Here is a 19127-nt window from a genome sequence, read left to right as displayed (position 1 = left end):
CTAATGTAGTATTGCAGGAAAAGTCTTAATAGATCAGGCGATCATACACTGAGCAGGCAAAGTCCAAACATGTCTGGAGGACTGTGTTTGGCAGGTAAGTTGAGGTATGTAACTGGAGGAGCGACAATGAGGTCGTGTTCCTGAAAGGAACAACCAAAGGTCGCTAATCCAATTGAAGAAACCGAGAATGTTTCGAAGTTGAGATCAAGATAGTTCTACTGTCTAATATTACTCATACATCAAATATAATATTACTGTGTTAACCTCTATTTTATAAGATTATATGTCTAACACTATTTTGCAGGTCCGACCTGATCGGTCGATCGAATCAGGGATCGGTCGACCGAAGCAGCTTGACTCATATCAGAGATCAGTTCAGACCAAAGCAAAGCATGTTCCGATGTTGATCGATCGATCGAACCAAAGGATCGGTCGACCGAACCCTAATAACTCAGCACAGATTAGGTCAAGCCAAAGCAAATAAGGAAGTCAGGCTGATTGGTCGACCGAACCAGATGATAGATCAATCGAAAGATCATCACTTTAATGGGTATTAAGTGTGAATCTCGACGAACAGGGAAGTTCTCTGTTCGATCGACCGAACAAAGGGGTCGGTTGATCGAACAAAGGGGTCGATCGACCGAACGTTGGCAAATCTTATAAAAAGTGCTCGAGGTCCGAGGCTCAGTAACGAAGCAAGAAATATGTTCGAAGTTCATCTTTGTGCAAGCTGTTGTTCGTGCTACGACTACTCATCTTCATAAACAAACTATTGTTTTTCTTTTTCAGGCAATTCACCTACTCTTGCTTGCCCCGCTGTGTCAACAATAACAAGAGTCTCGTTGCTTGGCCGAGCGGGGTAGCCGCTCGACCGAGACTCCTCCACTCTGTCGATCTCAGTTGTTCTTCTTTGCGATGACTGGGCATAGTAGCGTGTTCATCCCGCTCGGACAAGATTTTCGATCTCCTCAGCTTCCTGCCGCTCCGCACTGAGTGTCTGACTACCTTATTGTATTAGCCTGAGCTGGACGGTTGGCCCGCTCGGACACTGATCAACTCAACTGGTTGCTGATCGGCCGTTGTAGTCAACCTCCTCTCGGACATCGTAGACGAGTCTTTTGACACTCTAATATTAACCACCTTAATTTTGACTTTCATCTCGACAATTGACCCATGCCGAACACGACCCTTTTATCGCCGCATCAATTTTGATTCCACCCAAATCCACCCATGTAAACAGGGCAACCAATGCTTCGTGGGTTCTCTCCATCACCAATTGCATCACTTAACCCCCGATTCAAACAGCTAACTAAGAAAAAAAAATATGGAAAGAAAAGAAACACCGAACTATTTTTCTCATTCGGATTTTTGTTGTAAAATTATAATTGATTATAAATTTAGATGGCGGTTCCAACGCATAACGGCCATAGTGAAAAAATGGTCAACAAATCAACCATCAACTTAACTCCTTTTCATTTAATTTTACAAGTCTAATTCGGTGTACGCCATCCTTAGAATATTTCTCAGAATAAATTTAAAAAGCAAGCAAACCGAGAAAAATACGTTTTTTTAAAATAAAAAATTAAAAAGCCGTCTTCTTTTTTATAGACCGAAACACTTGCTTTGGCTTACGTGTTTACTGAACATAATTACGTAAGCAAACTGATAAATAGAGTTTTGGTGATTATTTAACAACGTTAACTAAGAGATAGGGATCCTCTGGTTCTTAAATATTAGATCATTTTTATCTAGCATTTATATTAATGTGAGATAATGGCTCCACTTATTTAACATGTGGGAATCATTATTTTTCATCAATTTACTTTTGCTGATCCACGAACAGATTACAAAGATAGTCTAGAGGATCTTATACCCTAAACAATTGAGATTCTCTGGATCATAACTTTTAATCTGTTCTTAGATCAAGGATTACTAATAGATTGAATCCCATAAATCCTACTTATATAACAGATAAGATCATGAAATTTTATTTATGAATAAAATAATTCATCCTATGAATCATACTTTTTAATCAAGTATCTGACCTCATTCCCTATGTAATGTAAGAAGACTATCCAAAATTAAAGATTTAGTTTTTTTTATTTTGGAAAATAAAAAATACACATATGAATCAAATGATCCAAATGGCGGCGCTGTACTGATTAAATCGTCATTTGCACCCTGTTTATTAAGCTCAATCTGTCAACAACTTCGCTCTCAAGGCGATTCCATCGAGTCAAATTTCTAGAACCGCGTGGCGACGTGGCGTACGAGTATCACCAAAAGCAACACAATTTTGAATTTGATCCCTTTTTCTTGGAACTTCTAGAAACTCAAATTTCAACTTTAACACTCCGAATTTTACTAATAATTTAGAGCGGCCTTTAAATGTTGATAGTTTCCATTATAAAATTAATATTAAATATATCCAAATACTCTTTTCAATTACCGTCAAAAGTTTTTACTTAATTAATTGCTACTTAGTAGAATTCGAATGGTTAGAGATAAGGATGTAATCCAGTCGAGCCGAATCGAATTTTTGAATATTTAAGTTTGACTCGTTTATAATCGAGCCGAGCTCGAGATTTATTTAACGAATATATTCATAACTCACGAGGTTATTCAAACTTTTATCGAACCTAAACAAATTTAATAAATATAAATAATAAATTTAAATATTTATTAAAAATTGAATTATATATTTAGAGAAAATTATAATATTATTATTAAAATTTATAATTTTATTCTAATAAATAAATTTAATAAATTTGTCAATATTTTTCATAAATAGAGTATAAAATTTATAAATTTAATATCAAAATTATTATTTTTTTATTTAAAAGTTATTTAATGATCTTAACGAACGTATGCACGAGTTAACGAATCGAATATTACAAAACTTGATCTTGATTTATTTATCTTAACGAACCTCATTAAATAAGCTCAAACGAGTTTTTATCGAATAGAGGTTCGAATAACTCACGAACGGCTCGATTGATTTACATATCTTGTCATAGAAAACACCAGGGGTTAAATTGAAAAATCATTAAATGCTGAGGGGAAATTTGAACAGAGACACTTTGCTTACGCTGCAAGCAATCGCCAGCTTTGTCCTGACGTGTCCACAGCGACGAGATAAGTAGCTCAATCTAGAAGAAGTCAAAACACACGTAGTTTGACTTTGACTCTCATGAATTTTGTGTTCTTCAACTGCAACGCAATCACTTACGCTTGTGGCTCTCTGTAGCCGCCTCGAAGTATCTGGCGTGTGCAGCATGAAGACCTCTAAGTTAATTCCACAACTATAAATTCTACCGATCTTCAGCACTAGGATTCAATTCGCAAAACCACAGTACTCCATTCGCGGCATTTCGTCGAACAGTGTGTGATTCATGGCAATTGTGAGCTCCTTGAAGCGATCGAGAGATCAGGAAGAGGTCGAAGGCGCGGAGCTGCTGCTGATGCTTTCCTTGTCCGGCGGCGTGAAGCTTAGGGCGGCGCACGCGCAGGCTGAGGAGAAAGGCGAGTTCGAGTGCAAGACGTGTAGCCGGCGGTTCGCTACGTTTCAGGCGCTGGGCGGGCACCGGACGAGCCACAAGAGGGCAAGGGTGGAGCGGCCGGAGGCGGCGAAGGAGAGCAGTAGCTTGCACCGGTGCGGCGTGTGCGGGGTGGAGTTCGCGTTGGGGCAGGCGTTGGGAGGTCATATGAGGCGGCACAGGGTCATGGCGGCTGCGGCGGAGAAAGATCGGCCGGTCGGCGAGTACGGACGCCGCCACGAGGAGAACAAGACGAACGCCGGTTGCATCGAGTTCGATGAGTTGGTGGGAATGCGGCGGAGTAGCTCTCAGTTCCAGCTGCTGCCATTGTTCGTCTAGTGATTGAGGGGATCATTGCGTTTGCGTTGCGGATTTGTTGATTCTTTCATTGATTGGTTGCTGTGTAAACATAATATACATTTCCTTTTTGGCTTTCATGTACATACTTGGATTTAGATTTTTCATTTTATAGAATTATGGATTTGTTCTGAGAGGTTCATTTCTTGAGCTGTCTCACATTTTTGGGTTGTTTGTCGTCCACTCTGTAGTCACGTGCGTTTCTCAGTGATTCGCGATAATGAAAAATGTCTACAACGTTACTGAATGAGGGATATAATCCGATATCTGAAAACCTTCGCTGATTAACAAATTTTTTCCCCTAAAATTATCCTCCTTAGGCCGCGTCCCAATTCCTCCCCTTCCTCCTCTTGCTATCTGTTCCCCGAGAGTGAGCGATCCTGCCCAAGCCCAGATATCCCTGGACAAGCTCAGCTTCGCTGATGCGATGCGGTTCGGCAAGTTCGGCTCCAGCAGTCAAGCCTTTGAGGACGAGAGCTATTTCTTGAGGTCGCACGACGAGCCGTTGCTTCCTCTTCCTCCTCTTCCTCCCACGACGACCGAAGGGGAGGAGGATAGAGAGGGGACGAAGGCCGTCGGCAGGTACTCGTCGGAGAACGTGCCATCCTCGGTGCAAAAGCTACGATTGGTCGAGAAGACGGGTGCGGATGAGGCGAAGAATATTAGCAGTCGGCGGAATGCACATCGCCGTGGAACGCAACCGGAGGCGGCAGATGAACGAGAATCTCCGGGCGCTCCGCTCGCTCATGCCAAAATCGTAAGGGTGAAAATTGTTAGAAATTAAATTTTATTTTAGAGATAAAATTGTTGATAATTGAGAGAAGATACAATGATGAGATGGCAAGTTTGACTAGACTTCGTGATAGGATAAAATTGATGAGGTGATAATTATGATAAAAATAAGAAGTTTTGTGGAGATAGAATAATTCAATTTGTGTCTATCCATTAAGCCTATAAATATGTACTTTCTTTCATAAATGATGCAAGTTGAGTGTTTGATTTTATTTCTCCTTCTTTACATTTTTTTTCTTTTATAATTCATTTTATTTTTTCTCCCATAATTTATTTTTCCAACAAAGTGGTATCAGAGTCATGTCGATGCTTCCTATCCCTCATCTTGCTGATTTGAAGTATGGTAATTGGAGTATCCAAATAAGTGCCTTACTGGAGAGCGAAGGCTTGTGAGATATTGTTGAAAGAGGCTATAAAGCGCCACAAGAAGAAGTCGACCAAACGGAGGCACAGAAAACGGCAATGGCGAAACAAAAGAGAAAAGATAAGAAAGCTCTTTTCTTTATCTATAAAACTCTTGATGAAGCTACGTTTGAGAAAGTAGCCAAAGCTACAACTTCCAAAAAGGCATGGGAGATCCTACAAGTAACATACAAAGGTGATGAAAGAGCAAAAAGTATTCGCCTTCAAATTTTGAGAGGGAAATTTGAATCGTTGGAGATGAAAGAGTTTGAAAGTGTATCAGACTACTTTAGAAGGGTATTTATTGGTTATTGTCAACCAATTGAGAAGAAATGACGATAACATTGAAGATAGTCGCGTCGTAGAGAAATTCTACGCTCGTTGAAGCCAAGATATGACTATGTAGTTGCGGTCATAGAAGAATCAAAAGATGTGAAAAAAATGAAGGTGCAAGAACTATTAAGCTCTCTGCAAGCTCACGAAGCAAGAATGCAAAGAAGACAGAGAAAGCCTATGGAGCAGGCTCTACAAACCAAGCTCACCATTATTGACCAGAAAGAAGAGTCAAAGACTGAAGGTTCGCAAGAAAAAGGCGGTGGTCGTGGTAACTTCCGTGGTCGTGGCCGAGGTAGAAGTCGTGGCAAGGGCTTTGCTCGAGGCCGAGGAAGAAGTAAAGACAACAATCTGTTGGATCGAAAAGAATTTAGATATCTCCACAATGGCATGATATTGTTCACTTTGGGCCTAAGCCCTCATGGTTTTGCTCTTGGGCTCTCCCCAAAAGGCCTCATGCCAATGGAGATATCTTTTCTCTTATAAACCCATGATCTTTCTCATGTGTTTCCAATATGGGACTATGTTTGCAACCTTGCAACCCCAACAATCCCCCCCTCAAACAAAGGACCATAGGCTTCCCACGTCCGATCCTCGACCCACCAGGTCTTCCTGCCCCTCGGTCCACCCGACCTACTAGGACTTCCCTGCCTAGTCGCAACTAGGACTTCCTGCCTGGTGTCTGGTCCTCTTGATCCAAACATAGGAGCCTCCACTTTCTTTGTTCGAGGTTAATATTGTACCCACATGACTTAATCAGACCATATCTCTTGTGCACAGTCGGCGGTTAAACCTTCTGGCAGTCCGGGCTCTGATACCAATTGTTGGATCGAAAAGAATTTAGATATCTCCACAATGGCATGATATTGTCCACTTTGGGCCTAAGCCCTCATGGTTTTGCTCTTGGGCTCTCCCCAAAAGGCCTCATGCCAATGGAGATATCTTTTCTCTTATAAACCCATGATCTTTCTCATGTGTTTCCAATATGGGACTATGTTTGCAACCTTGCAACCCCAACACAATCAAGGTAGAGACCAAAGGTATGACAAAAGAAATGTAAGATGTTATACTTGCAACAAATTTGGACATTATGCATTGGAAAGCCGCTCTAAAAATATGCAAGGGAATGCTAATTACGCATCAAAAGAAGGCAATGACAATGAGCTAGTTTTGCTAGCAAGAAAGGATGGAGATTCCACAAACAAGAATTTGTGGTACTTAGACATCAGGGCAAGCAATCATATGTCCGGGCATAAAGATATATTTGCCAAGTTGGATGAAACGGTGAATGGACAAGTCTCGTTTGGAGATGCGTCCAAAATCCAAGTAAGAGACGTTGGTAAGATTTTCATCAAACTTAAAGATGGAGCTCACACATACATCACTAATGTTTATTATGTGCCCGACATGAAAACTAATTTTATTAGTCTTGGACAATTGCTTGAGAAAGGTTTTAATATGCAACTAAAAGATGACAGTCTTCGTTTGAGAAAGCAAAGCAAACTTATTGCTCATATTCCTATGTCTAAAAATAGGATGTTTTCTCTTGATATTAAGCATGTTACTGCAAAATGTTTAAGTGCATGCATAAAGAATAGTACATGGCTATGACACATGAGGTATGGGCATGTGAACTTCAGAGCTCTAAAGCTTCTCTCAAGCAAAGGAATGGTGAATGGTCTTCCTCATATTAATACCCAAGATCATATTTGTGAAGGGTGTGTTCTTGGCAAACACCCTAGAGCAAATTTTCCAAATGAATCTCATAACCAAGCTAAGAAGCCTCTTAAACTCATTCATACATACATATGTGGGCCAATCACTCCGACCTCCTTTGGAGGTCGTTGATATTTTCTAACCTTTATTGATGATTTTAGCAGGAAAACTTGGGTCTATCTTTCAATGAATAAAGATGATGCTTTTGAGAAGTTCAAGGAATTCACAGGATTGGTAGAAAATCAATCCGGTTATACTATCAATGCAATGCGGTCAGATCGTGGTGGTGAATTCACGTCAAAGGAATTTGAAAAATTCTACAAAAATCATGGCATTTGGAGGCCTTTAACCGCACCGTACTCCCCTCAACTAAATGGAGTTGCTGAAAGGAAGAACCGAATCATTCTTGACATGGTTCAAAGTATGCTAAAACTGAAAGAAGTGCCTAAAGAATTTTGGGCCGAAGCCATAAACTGTGTGGTGTATTTGCTAAATAGATCTCCTACAAGAAATCTAGAAGGAATTACACCTCAAGAAGCATGGACCGGATATAAGCCATGTGTATCTCATTTGAAGATTTTCGGGTGTATTGCATATGCACACATTCCGGATCAAAGAAAAACAAATCTTGATGACAAAAGCTTACCTTGTATTTTCATTGACTATGATGTAAGATCGAAGGCTTATAGACTCTATAATCCAGTTAACAGAATGATTATCATAAGTAGAGATGTTGAATTTCAAGAAGATGGTGCTTGGAATTGGAGCACTAATATGGTGATGATTCAAGAAGAAGAACAAGTGAAGGAGAAAGAACCAACTCCACTATCGTCGTCTACTTCTTCATCACCCTTGGATGAAGAAGATCCTCCACCACAAAAGACAAGGAGTCTTCAAGAATTATATGAGGTGACAACTCTACTTAATCTCATTTGTCTTTATGCTAATGAAAAGATTGTATCTTTTAAAGAAACTATTAAAGATAGCAAATGGAAGAAAGCCTTGGATGAAGAGACGAAGGCAATTGAGAAGAATGAAACTTGGCATCTTACTACTTTGCCCGATGGTCAGAAACCTATTGGCGTGAGGTTGGTTTACAAAATGAAGAAAAATGCTCAAGGAGAAATAGAAAAGTACAAAGCACGATTTGTGGCAAAAGGCTACAAACAAAAGGCCGGCATTGACTATGAAGAAGTGTTTTCTCCCGTTGCTCGAATGGAGACTATAAGGTTAATAATCTCTTTAGCCGCTCAACTAAAGTGGCAAATATTTCATCTTGATGTCAAATCGGCATTTCTTAATGGTATTTAGAAGAAGAAGTATACGTTGAACAACCGGCTGGCTACATCAAGAGGGGGCAAGAAAGAAAGGTGTTGAAATTGAAGAAAGCTCTCTATGGCTTGAAGCAAACACCGAGAGCATGGAATTCAATAATTGATGCATACTTCAAAGAAAATGGCTTTATGCAATGCCCTTATGAGCATGCTCTTTATGTAAGAGCAGATAATGATAACATTTTACTGATATCATTATATGTAGATGATCTAATTGTGACAGGAAGTTCACCTCAAATGATAAAACCTTTTAAGGAAGCTATGGTAAAAGCATTTGATATGATCGATATGGGACTTATGTCTTACTTTCTCGTCTTGGAGGTGAAACAAGGAGTTGATGACATATTTATGACTCAAGAACAATATGTAATGGAGGTCCTCAAGAGGTTTAAAATGGATGATTGTAATTCAGTTAACACACCGGTGGACTGTGGAACAAAGCTATCCAAGAGTGACGAAGGAAAGACGGTTGATCCCACATGTTTCAAAAGCTTGGTAGGAAGCTTGCGGTACCTAACTTGTACTCGATCGGATATATTATATGGAGTCGGTCTTGTGAGCAGGTTTATGGAGGAGCCTAAAGAGACTCATTGGAAGACGGCCAAGCGAATCCTTCATTATGTCCGAGTACTCTGAATCACGATTTATTTTATTCTCACTCTAACAATTCTCAACTTGTTAAATATTCGGATAGTGATTGGGGTGGAGACTGTGATGACCGGAGAAACACTCCCAATTTTGCATTTTTCGTTAGAGATACGACATTTTCTTGGATGTCAAAAAAATAACCAACTGTTACTCTTTCCACTTGTGAAATAGAGTACATTGCAGCATCTTCATGTGTTAGTCATGCTATATGGCTAAGAAGCTTACTAAAGGAGATAAAATTTGAACAAAATGAAGCAACTCAAATTTGCATTGACAACAAATCGGTAATTGCATTGGGAAGAATCTAGTATATCATCAAATAAGTAAATATATTGATGTTCGCTTTCATTCTATTCGCGAACATGTGAAAAACAAATATGTGGAGCTAGTCTATGTGAAGACTAAAGATCAAGTTGCTGACATCTTTGCAAAACCACTCAAATTTGAAGATTTCATCAAGATGCATAATCTACTTGGAGTCACAAAATTAAGTTTAAGAGGGAGTGTTGGAAATTAAACTTTATTTTAGAGATAAAATTGTTGATAAAAGTTTGTGAAGATAGAATGATGAGGTGGTAAGTTTGACTAGACTTCGTGAAAGGATAAAATTGATGAGGTGGCAATTATGATAAGAATAAGAAGTTTTGTGGAGATAGAATAATTCAATTGGTGTCTATCCATTAAGCCTATAAATATGTACTTTCTTTCATGAATGAAGCAAGTTGAGTGCTTGATTTTATTTCTCCTCCTCTTCACGTAGAGATTCTTCTCCTCCACATTTTTTTCTTCTATAATTCATTTTATTTCTTCTCCCATAATTCCTTTTTCCAACAAAAATTACAGTATTAATCTAATCGATTCATTTAAACATTAGAGTTGATCGTGAAATTGATTCGCTTGTTCAGGGAGATCAGGCCTCCATAATCGACGACGCCATCGAGTTCGTGGGGGAGCTGGAGCAACTCCTCTAGTGCCTGGAGTCCCCAAAAAAGGAGAAGTCGTTTCGGCACCGAGAGCGACGGTTGAGGCCGATGGTGTTGTTTTAATCCCGAAACATCCGGGGCGCCATCCTTCTACCCACCCTTCCCATATTTTTTATTTTAAATTTTAAAAAATAGAAATTAATTTTATTTATTGATTGATTCAAATAATATAGCAAATGTTAGATTTTGTTTTACTTTTCATAATATTGGTTACGTGATTAATTACCTTATGCATGATAATTTAAACTAAAAGTACCTATTAAATAATCATCAAACGACTCCCCGGGACCATGGTATCGTGATAGGATATTCAGATTATCATCCAGGTACTCATAATTCAAAACCCAGCTATAGTGTATTTGTAGGAATTTTTTCTCCAAATAGGGGCGTAACTAAAAGATGCTGAGTTTTTGAGCTGACCACCACGTGCGCTTTCCGATTTACCCTAATAACAAGTGAAAAACTTCCATAGGACCAGACCGATCGCCCTAAAAATAATTAATGAAACTAACTGAAATTATCATATTCTTCAATGTGACTAAACCCCATGCACATGGAGACCTTTCCATCTACTCTTTTATTTCCATTTACATTTCTAATAAGTACGCGTTTCCATTTACATTTCTAATAAGTACACATTTAGTTCGGGTTATCCTTGATAACCTTGGTTATCCATCCAAAATTATCAATGAAAATCTTGTTTGGTTTAAGTAATCGATAATTCCCGATTAATGTTTCATGTCCGACACGTCAGCAAAAAGGACATGTAACCCGGAATTGGAAAACCTCGAAAAACTGAGATTTTTCTTGATTGCGGGATTAACGAAATTTTTTTACCCAAAATATCCTCGGAGAAGAGAAAAATATGATACAAAAGAAAAGGTTCAATTATATAAAATGAATTTCTAGGTGCGGGGATTTCTTAACATCAAGTTGGTAAAAGGTGCCAAATTTTTATTGATCCATCCATATATATGGATCAACAAAAAATCTCCAAACCCTTTTTGTTGCTTTGTTTATACTTTTTTTGCGTTTTGTCGGATGCCTGGAATTCATTACTTGTATCATATTCTTTGTAATAGATAACGAAGAGAATACAAGGGAAGGATGGCAAATCAACTCTTTTGTTTAGATTGATAGGAAGTTATGGACAAACAAAAAAAATATATAAAAAATAAAATCAAAAAATTAAAAAAAAACATAAAAAATGTTAAAAAAAAAACATTAAAAAATTTAAAATTGAGAAAAAAATTGAGAAACTTAAAAAAACATAAAAAATAGAGAAAAAAAACGTAAAAAATAAAAAAAAAACCATAAAAATATTTAAAAATTTAAAATATATATAAAAAATAAAAAACATAAAAATAAAAAAAAATAAAAAAACATTAAAAATAATAATAAAGTAAACAAAATTTAAAAAAACTTTTAAAAAATGAAAAAAAAACATAAAAATAAAGAAAAATGTGAAAAATAAAAAATATAGAGTTCGTTTAAATAATAATAATATTAATATATATATATATATGATTGGTCTTGTAACTAAGGATAATATAGTAAAATATTAAATTAAGTTTACTTTTAAATAATCTAGTAAAGATTAGATTATGTTTAATTTTTTAGAGTATCGGTTACGTGATTAATTAAGTTATGCATGATAATTTAAACTAAAAAGTACCTAATGGTTGTGATTCGATATTAAACAATCAACAAGCCACTCATTCTTCAATGTGACTAAACTCCATGCACATGGAGACCGTTCCATCCACTGTTTTTTATTTCCATTCACATTTCCAATGGTTTCCTTCAAAAGAGTTAAATGGATTCCTCTCCCTAGAGGAATTGGCAATTCACTCATGACTCAACCAATCTTATCATAGTTAATAGCATACCTCCTCCTTCCCTTCACCAAGAAATTATATTATTCTTTTCCAACCATGGAAACTTTGGAAAACTACTGCCTGACATTTGGCTGGAGAAATATCTGTCTGTTATGACATTTGGCTGGAGAAAAAACTACACTTCGCCCGATGAAATTTTTGCTAGATTTCTTGGCTGCCGGTCAAGGGCTTTCTGATTTATTATAGTGACAGGTAAAAAAAAAATTATAGGAAAATTTTCATTTAGCAGCTCTAATTTCAAAATTGCTGAAAGAGCAATCACGGATACATGTTACTCACTGTAGACTTAACATTGACCAGAAACCAAACACTGTAACGCAAAGTTCTTTTTCCTGATCAGACGAACTTAGATGAGAAGTTTATCAATGGAAGAAGCCTCGTATGTACAATAATTTAATGTTTGATTTGTTCGGGCCACTTCGAAACAAAGCAAACCCTCCAAAAATAAATGTATGCTGCTTTATGTGGTAGGCACACGGTATTCTTTAGTAAAAGGCGAAAGAATAATTCGCTATGTACCTGCCACGCAGATGTGCGTTTTGTGAACAGTCGCGGCCGCACCTTATGCAGGGCGTCACCCGGTGCATCTTAATTTTTTCCAGATGTGGGACTAAAACTAGATATGGTCGAAGCTTATCACGTATAAATATTAAAATGTGATGGAATTAAATATAGATATGGTCGCGGCCACATCTTATCTTATTAGAAAGCTGTCTCTCTTTGACGGCAAAATAATGCAGATTTATATCAGCATACGACCAAAAAGAGAACTAGAAACAAAACAAAGGTCCTACCGGGATTCGAACCCAGGTCGCTGGATTCAAAGTCCAGAGTGCTAACCACTACACCATAGAACCAATGATGATAAAATGGAGGAGATTCTCCAATGCCTGGAGTCACAAAAACAGAGAACACATTTCGACGTTTTGGTCCCCAATCCTTCTACCCCTCCCATCGTTTTTATTAAAAATTTAGAAATTAATTAAAGATAATATAGTAAATGTTAAACTAAATTATAACATGAGTTGGATTAAATAATATTATATTATATTTTATTCCTCGAAATTTAATTATGTGATTAATTGATAATCACATAATTAAATATATGTATAATAACTTAAACCAAAGGTAATATTAAACTCCATGTACATGGTAACCTTTCCATCCACTCTTTTATTTCCTTTCCCATTTTCTTTCTTTTAAAAGAGTTAATGGATTCCTCTCCCCAGAGGAATTGGTAGGTAATTCACTGCCCTATCTTATCATAGTTAATAGCATACCTCCGTCTTCCCTTCATCAAGAAATTATATTATTCTTTCCCAACCATGGAAACTTTGGACAACTACTGCCTGACTACCTTAACAATCTCAATTTCCTCACTGAATTGTGGATGACTGATTTGTTAAAGTTCACCTTCATCTTTCTATCTAATTGCCTTTCAACTTCACTTATATAAAATTCTAAGGCATTCACTGCTTGAGATTTCTCATGCAATAAATAGATATAACCATAACGTGAATAATCATCAATGAAAGTGATAAAGTATTTTTCTTTACCAAAAGAACTACTATCAAAAGGTCCACATATATCAGTGTGCACAATTTCAAGAAGCTGAGTACTTCTTGTGGCACCTTTCTTTGTGTGTTTTGTTTGTTTCCCTTTAATACAATCCACACAAAAATTAAGGTCAGTGAAATCCAAATCAGGAAGAATGTCATTATTTACCAATCTTTTCATTTTTTCTTTGGAAATGTGACCTAAACGCTTATGCCACAAGTAAGCAGAACGTTCATTCACTAAACTACGTTTAGTGCCAACTTGATGCAAGGTCAATAATGTTTCAGAATACATACTATCAAGATTAAATTTATATAAACCATCACAAAGCATACCAGATCCAATCATATAGGTATGCTTATACAAACTGAAACATCCATTACCAAATTTAAAATAGTATCCAGCAACATCAAGTTTAGATACAGAAACTAAATTCCTAGAAATACTAGGTACATAAAGAGTTTCATATAAATCTAAATGATGTCCAGTGTCAAGGATTAAACGATAAGTCCCGACAGCTTTCACTGGAACTTTCACTCTATTCCCCATGAGAACGAACTTCTCATTTGGGCTTATGGTTTGGATTGTAAGGAATCCCTGCATCGTATTAGAAACATGAGTTGTACCTCCAGAATCAAGCCACCAAGTATTATGGGGAACTTCAGTCAAATTTGATTCGAGACATACATAAGCAATAAGCTTACCTTTCTTTTCGAACCAAGCTTTACGTTTTTGACAATCCTTTTGAAAGTGTCCAAATTTCCCACAGAAATGACATTTATTCTTGTTTGATTCTTTCTTTTGGATTTTAGCAGAGGACTCACAGATCTTTAACTGTCCTTTGCCCTTTCCATGTCTCTTTTCAATTTTCTTTCCAGCTCCTTGATGATTCACATAATGAATGGAGTGATTTCCTTGATTCTTAAGTCTGGTTTCCTCTTGAACTAACATACTATGCAATTCATGCACATTCCATTTGTCTTTCATGGTATTGTAGTTCATTTGGAATGGACCATACTCAGACGGTAAAGAGTTCATAATAAACTGAACAAGAAAATTTTCATCCACTTCCATTCCCAAAGACTTAAGTCTTGCTGCAATGTTTGTCATTTCAATAACATGCTCATGCATAGTACGAGAACCATCAAACTTCATGGTGGTTAAAGTACCCATCAGTGTCCCAGCAAGAGACTTGTCAGCGGTTTGGGAGCGCTCTTTCACAAATTCCATAAACTCTTTAGCACTTTCAGTTTTAGGAAGAGCTGACTTGATGTTATTTGCTATGCTCATTCGCATAAACATTAGGCTAAGTCTGTTTGACCTTTCCCAAGCCTTATAATGAGCTCTTTCTTCATTGCCACTAGCATTAGTAATAGCAGCAGGTTTCTCTACTTGGAGTGCCAAATCAAGATCCAACACACCAAGATGAAATTGGACTTGTTCACTCCAATCAAAGAAATTCAGCCCATTAAAAATCGGAACAGACGTAGCATGCGAATGTAAAGAAACAGGAATACGTACTGCAATTAACACATGCTTAACATTAATACTTTGAGTCATAAATTAATATATAAAATAGATCCAGACAACAAATAAACATTCATGTATATTAATGTTCTCCTTTGGGTGATACATCAACATACAATAATAATCCTAATGATGCTAATAGATTTAACATTATTTAGTAATGATATATGCACTAATTAGAAATACTTACTATCTTTGGATATATAAATAAAACTAATAGTGCACAAACACTACTAACAATCATGTCCATTAATTATAAGCGCAATTAATCAACCTTTGGGTGATCCATAAATGCCTTACAACAATGAACTTCAATTGACCCATAAATCAATAATTATCACATCACGTATAGCATCAAATTCTATGGGTAATTGAAATATAAATATATAATTTGGAATTGAATAACTTACAGATTTGACCACTTTGTTGATTAACAAATCTATCATACTTTAATTTCCAAATATTAAATAATTCATAAACAATTATGTTCTCAATCGTAACATGCATATCTCGGCATAATAGTAATAAAGTGCACAGCATATGAATCGAAACCATAAGAATGCAGTATATAATTTTTGTAACAGGATGCAAGTCTTAAGTTTGTATGTGAACATAAGTTTTATCACTTTAACATAATGGATTGTTGGCAACATAATTCACGTACAAACCATTTATTGAAGCATTGTTTCCTTTCTAATTTTTTTTTTTTTAATCATACTAGCCGAAATTGCACATTATAAAATATGTAAGTCTACAAGATACATAACAGAAAAGCAATTCATAATATACCACTTTAATTAAAATATAATTGTTTTTATAAAGTTTTATAAAATTTCCTTAAATTTTATACGTTCGGTAACCGAAACCATAATTATTATTATTATTATTATTATTATTATTATTATATATATATATACATTCTGTAATCATAATTATAGAAATCATAAAGTTTTAAATATCCTTTTATACATTCTTTAATCGAAATCATAAAATTTTAATTAAAATATAATTATTGAAACAATCAAATAATTATTGAACCGAAATCAGAACCGAAGTCATTCTTATCCCTGCTAATTTTTTGTTTAACAAGTCATTATACTTATCATAATTGAGAATCATAAATTTCACAACCTCGCTCTGATACCACATGTTAAATCGAAGTTTTCTTAAAGCTCATAATTCAGAAAACTAGAAGGATCTTGAAATTCATGATTCTCATTTATACGAAAGATTGACGACATATCTTGATCCATGAGAAAGGAAACAACGACGGCAGAAGAAATTTTTACAAGTCCCAATCTATCTCTTCCCTTTCGCTTTCTTCTTCACACCTTTCTGATGGCTACGGTGAAAGAGCACTTCTGGGAGAGACAGAACCCATGTACATAAAGAAGCCAACCTCCATCAAGTCGGCTACGTGCAATTATGGGAGGTTAAAATAACTTCCCATTATCCCATACATAATGACCAATAAGTCCTTTAATTAAATTAATATTTCATATGAGTCATACATTAAAATAATAAATAATTATTATTATAATTATTATTATTTTTCTAACATGATTGTCCTCACGTTGTAACTTTACCTCTAACTCAATTATCGGGGTTAGGACTATTAAACATTGAGGAAATGAAGGGGTGTTGTTTCCCCTTCATCTCCCTCCTTGCTACATAACATCAAGGAGACGAAGGGGCGTCGTTTCCCCTTCGTCTTCCTTAACTTTCTTATAAAAGGAGCGTCAAAGCAATGAGAAAAAAAAACGAGCGAAGCGAAAGTGATCAGAGAGAACGCAACAGAGGGTTTGTGAGGTGATCAGAGAGCCAAAAGTTGACCATTTGGGATTTGGTTCGTGAACCCTGAAGCGCTTTCCAGTTGCTCGTGATCGTGCTTCCGATAACAACAGCGTCTTCGTCGATCAGCGTCTTCATCTGGGATTTCTTCGGGAAATCACTGTGAGTGGTTATCGCTTTGATTTCGTTTTCGTTTCATGCTCTCAAAGATACAACAATGGTATCAGAACATTTTTGAAAGCCTGTAAATCCCTGTGCAACTGAGAAATCACGATCGCACATGGAGAAATCGCGAAGTTGTAATTTCTGGGATCTCTGCCAGATCCTGTTTCTACTATTTCCACCCATAATCACGTAGTCCTCGGCGGCATAGAGTCATGGCAGAGGAGTGCCGGCGACCTTGTTTTAGTACCGATGAAAATCGGCATGAGAAATACATGCGATTTTTTTATCATGAAGAAGATAAACAATGAGCACTGTTCATCCGTCAATTAATTCAATTGAATCGATTAATCAATCGATTCAATTGAATTGAATCGATTGAAGTTTCATTTCAATCGATTCAAACACATGAACAGTGCACTGAATTGATTCAGGAATCGATTGAAAAAAAAAATGAACAGTACTTCATTTTGAATAAATAAAAAACATGAACAATGCACTGAATCGATTAAAGAGTAAAGATGAAAAAAAAAACAGCATGAACAAAATTTTTTTTTAACGAAGCACGGTGCATGCATGTTTGTTTTTTTTTCTCTTCACGTATATTATATATAATGGATGTTTAAATTTTAATTAAATATATTTATTAATTAATTAAATGCATATAGAAATGTATTATTAATTAATAAATAGATATTTAATTAATTTATAGTTCAATTTACTGAAAATTGAATCAGACCAACTTGTCCAATCAAACTCAGGTCTAGTTTAAATTATTAGTTGATTTAAGCAAACCAATTTGATTCGATAATACCTAGATCTGGTTCAAATTATTTGTTTGTTTAACCAGTTCGGTTTATTATTGAATTAATTGGGGTGATCTTGATTACAGAAGTTGGGATGATCAAATATGACCGAATTAGTTCTGTTAAGTCGGATTTGATCAAAAAAAATTAGATTTATTCTAATGGGTCAGACTTAATCCAATGAGCAATTGGACGAATCAAACGGACCTAAATTTGATCAACAAGTCTGAGATTGACTCAAATGAGCTTAAATAATAACAGAACATAGGTCAGAAATCCCTGTCTAATTAGATTAGTTTTAATGAGGACGATAGACTAAGATTAAGATCCGGATTCCTGATCGACCGATCTAATGTATCAGTCACATGAGACTTCCCAAAATAAGGAATTTTGTTTTTCTTAATTGCTTGTGTATTCTGTATATTTTGTTCTATATGTGAGAATTGAATATGACCGATTTTTGTTACTGGTCTGTCGATTTTGTATTGACATCATGATTTTCAATTATAGATATAAAGAATAATATACATGATGATTGGTCGCTATGAACGACAACATGAGCTATGGGAGGAGATCAAGAAGCTGGAATATGACCTGGATCACGGAGTCGGTAGGCTTATTGGTCGACTTGATTGGTTGTTCTGGAATCTTGAGCAAGAAGGGTATCCAGTCCAAGAAAAAGAAAGAAGATGGTCTCTGGTTTATTCATTATCGGAACATCTAAGGCAGATAATATTCCAACTTTGGGATGATTCTGATGGGCACATCACATATTCAGAGATGTGCATGTTGGTCTCCGTGGGTGTTTTGATGTGATCAACCAAGTTGGTTAGGTCCTGCTTGTGTTTGATTCCTGTGTCTAAGTGTGCAGGAACTTAGAAGTGCAGGAAGTCGAGCGGAAGACGCAGCTAGCGAGAAGGACGGCACGGGAAGGGAGTCGACGGGCACGGTGCGTCCGAAGGACGAGAGAGCTACAGAAGAGTACACCGATGGGCGAGAAGAACGTGCGCGGCGTTCGAGGGACGTTAAGCCGGGGAGGAAGACTGCTCGAGGAGAAGGTCGGAAATTGGGTTCGGGTGAGCCCTATTTCGGTTGGTCGAAATCACCCAAGAGAACGGAGCGTCAAAAGCTGAAGCAAGTAAGCTGGAAATGCTGCCAGCCAGCTTGGAGGCGCCTCCAGCTTGGAGGCGCCTCCAGTCTTGTTGGAGGCGCCTCGGACTGGTCAAAATGACCGTTTTCGCTGCGGATAGAGTTTTATCCGCTGACCGAGCTGGAGGCACCTTGA

The 19127-nt window shown here is 36.7% G+C and overlaps 1 protein-coding gene and 2 non-coding genes across 3 annotated transcripts; 1 reads left to right on the top strand and 2 right to left on the bottom strand.

The window, feature by feature from the left end:
- Window positions 1-3258: 3258 nt before the first annotated feature.
- On the top strand, window positions 3259-4035 carry LOC122047030 (zinc finger protein ZAT12-like). Its single transcript, XM_042608048.1, has one exon. The coding sequence runs from the start codon at window positions 3393-3395 to the stop codon at window positions 3873-3875; it is 483 nt and encodes a 160-aa protein (XP_042463982.1). The 5' UTR covers window positions 3259-3392; the 3' UTR covers window positions 3876-4035.
- An 8379-nt stretch (window positions 4036-12414) lies between these two features.
- LOC121992937 lies at window positions 12415-12531 on the bottom strand. The gene has a single exon (XR_006115030.1). It is a non-coding gene; the product is annotated as a U5 spliceosomal RNA (small nuclear RNA).
- A 253-nt stretch (window positions 12532-12784) lies between these two features.
- TRNAQ-UUG lies at window positions 12785-12856 on the bottom strand. The gene has a single exon. It is a non-coding gene; the product is annotated as a tRNA-Gln (tRNA).
- Between the last annotated feature and the right edge of the window lie 6271 nt (window positions 12857-19127).

This window comes from Zingiber officinale, chromosome 1B (genome assembly GCF_018446385.1).
Source record: "Zingiber officinale cultivar Zhangliang chromosome 1B, Zo_v1.1, whole genome shotgun sequence".
NCBI lineage: Eukaryota > Viridiplantae > Streptophyta > Magnoliopsida > Zingiberales > Zingiberaceae > Zingiber > Zingiber officinale.
The sequence above is the reverse complement of the archived record's forward strand: the minus strand, read 5'-3'. Positions and strand labels throughout refer to the sequence as shown.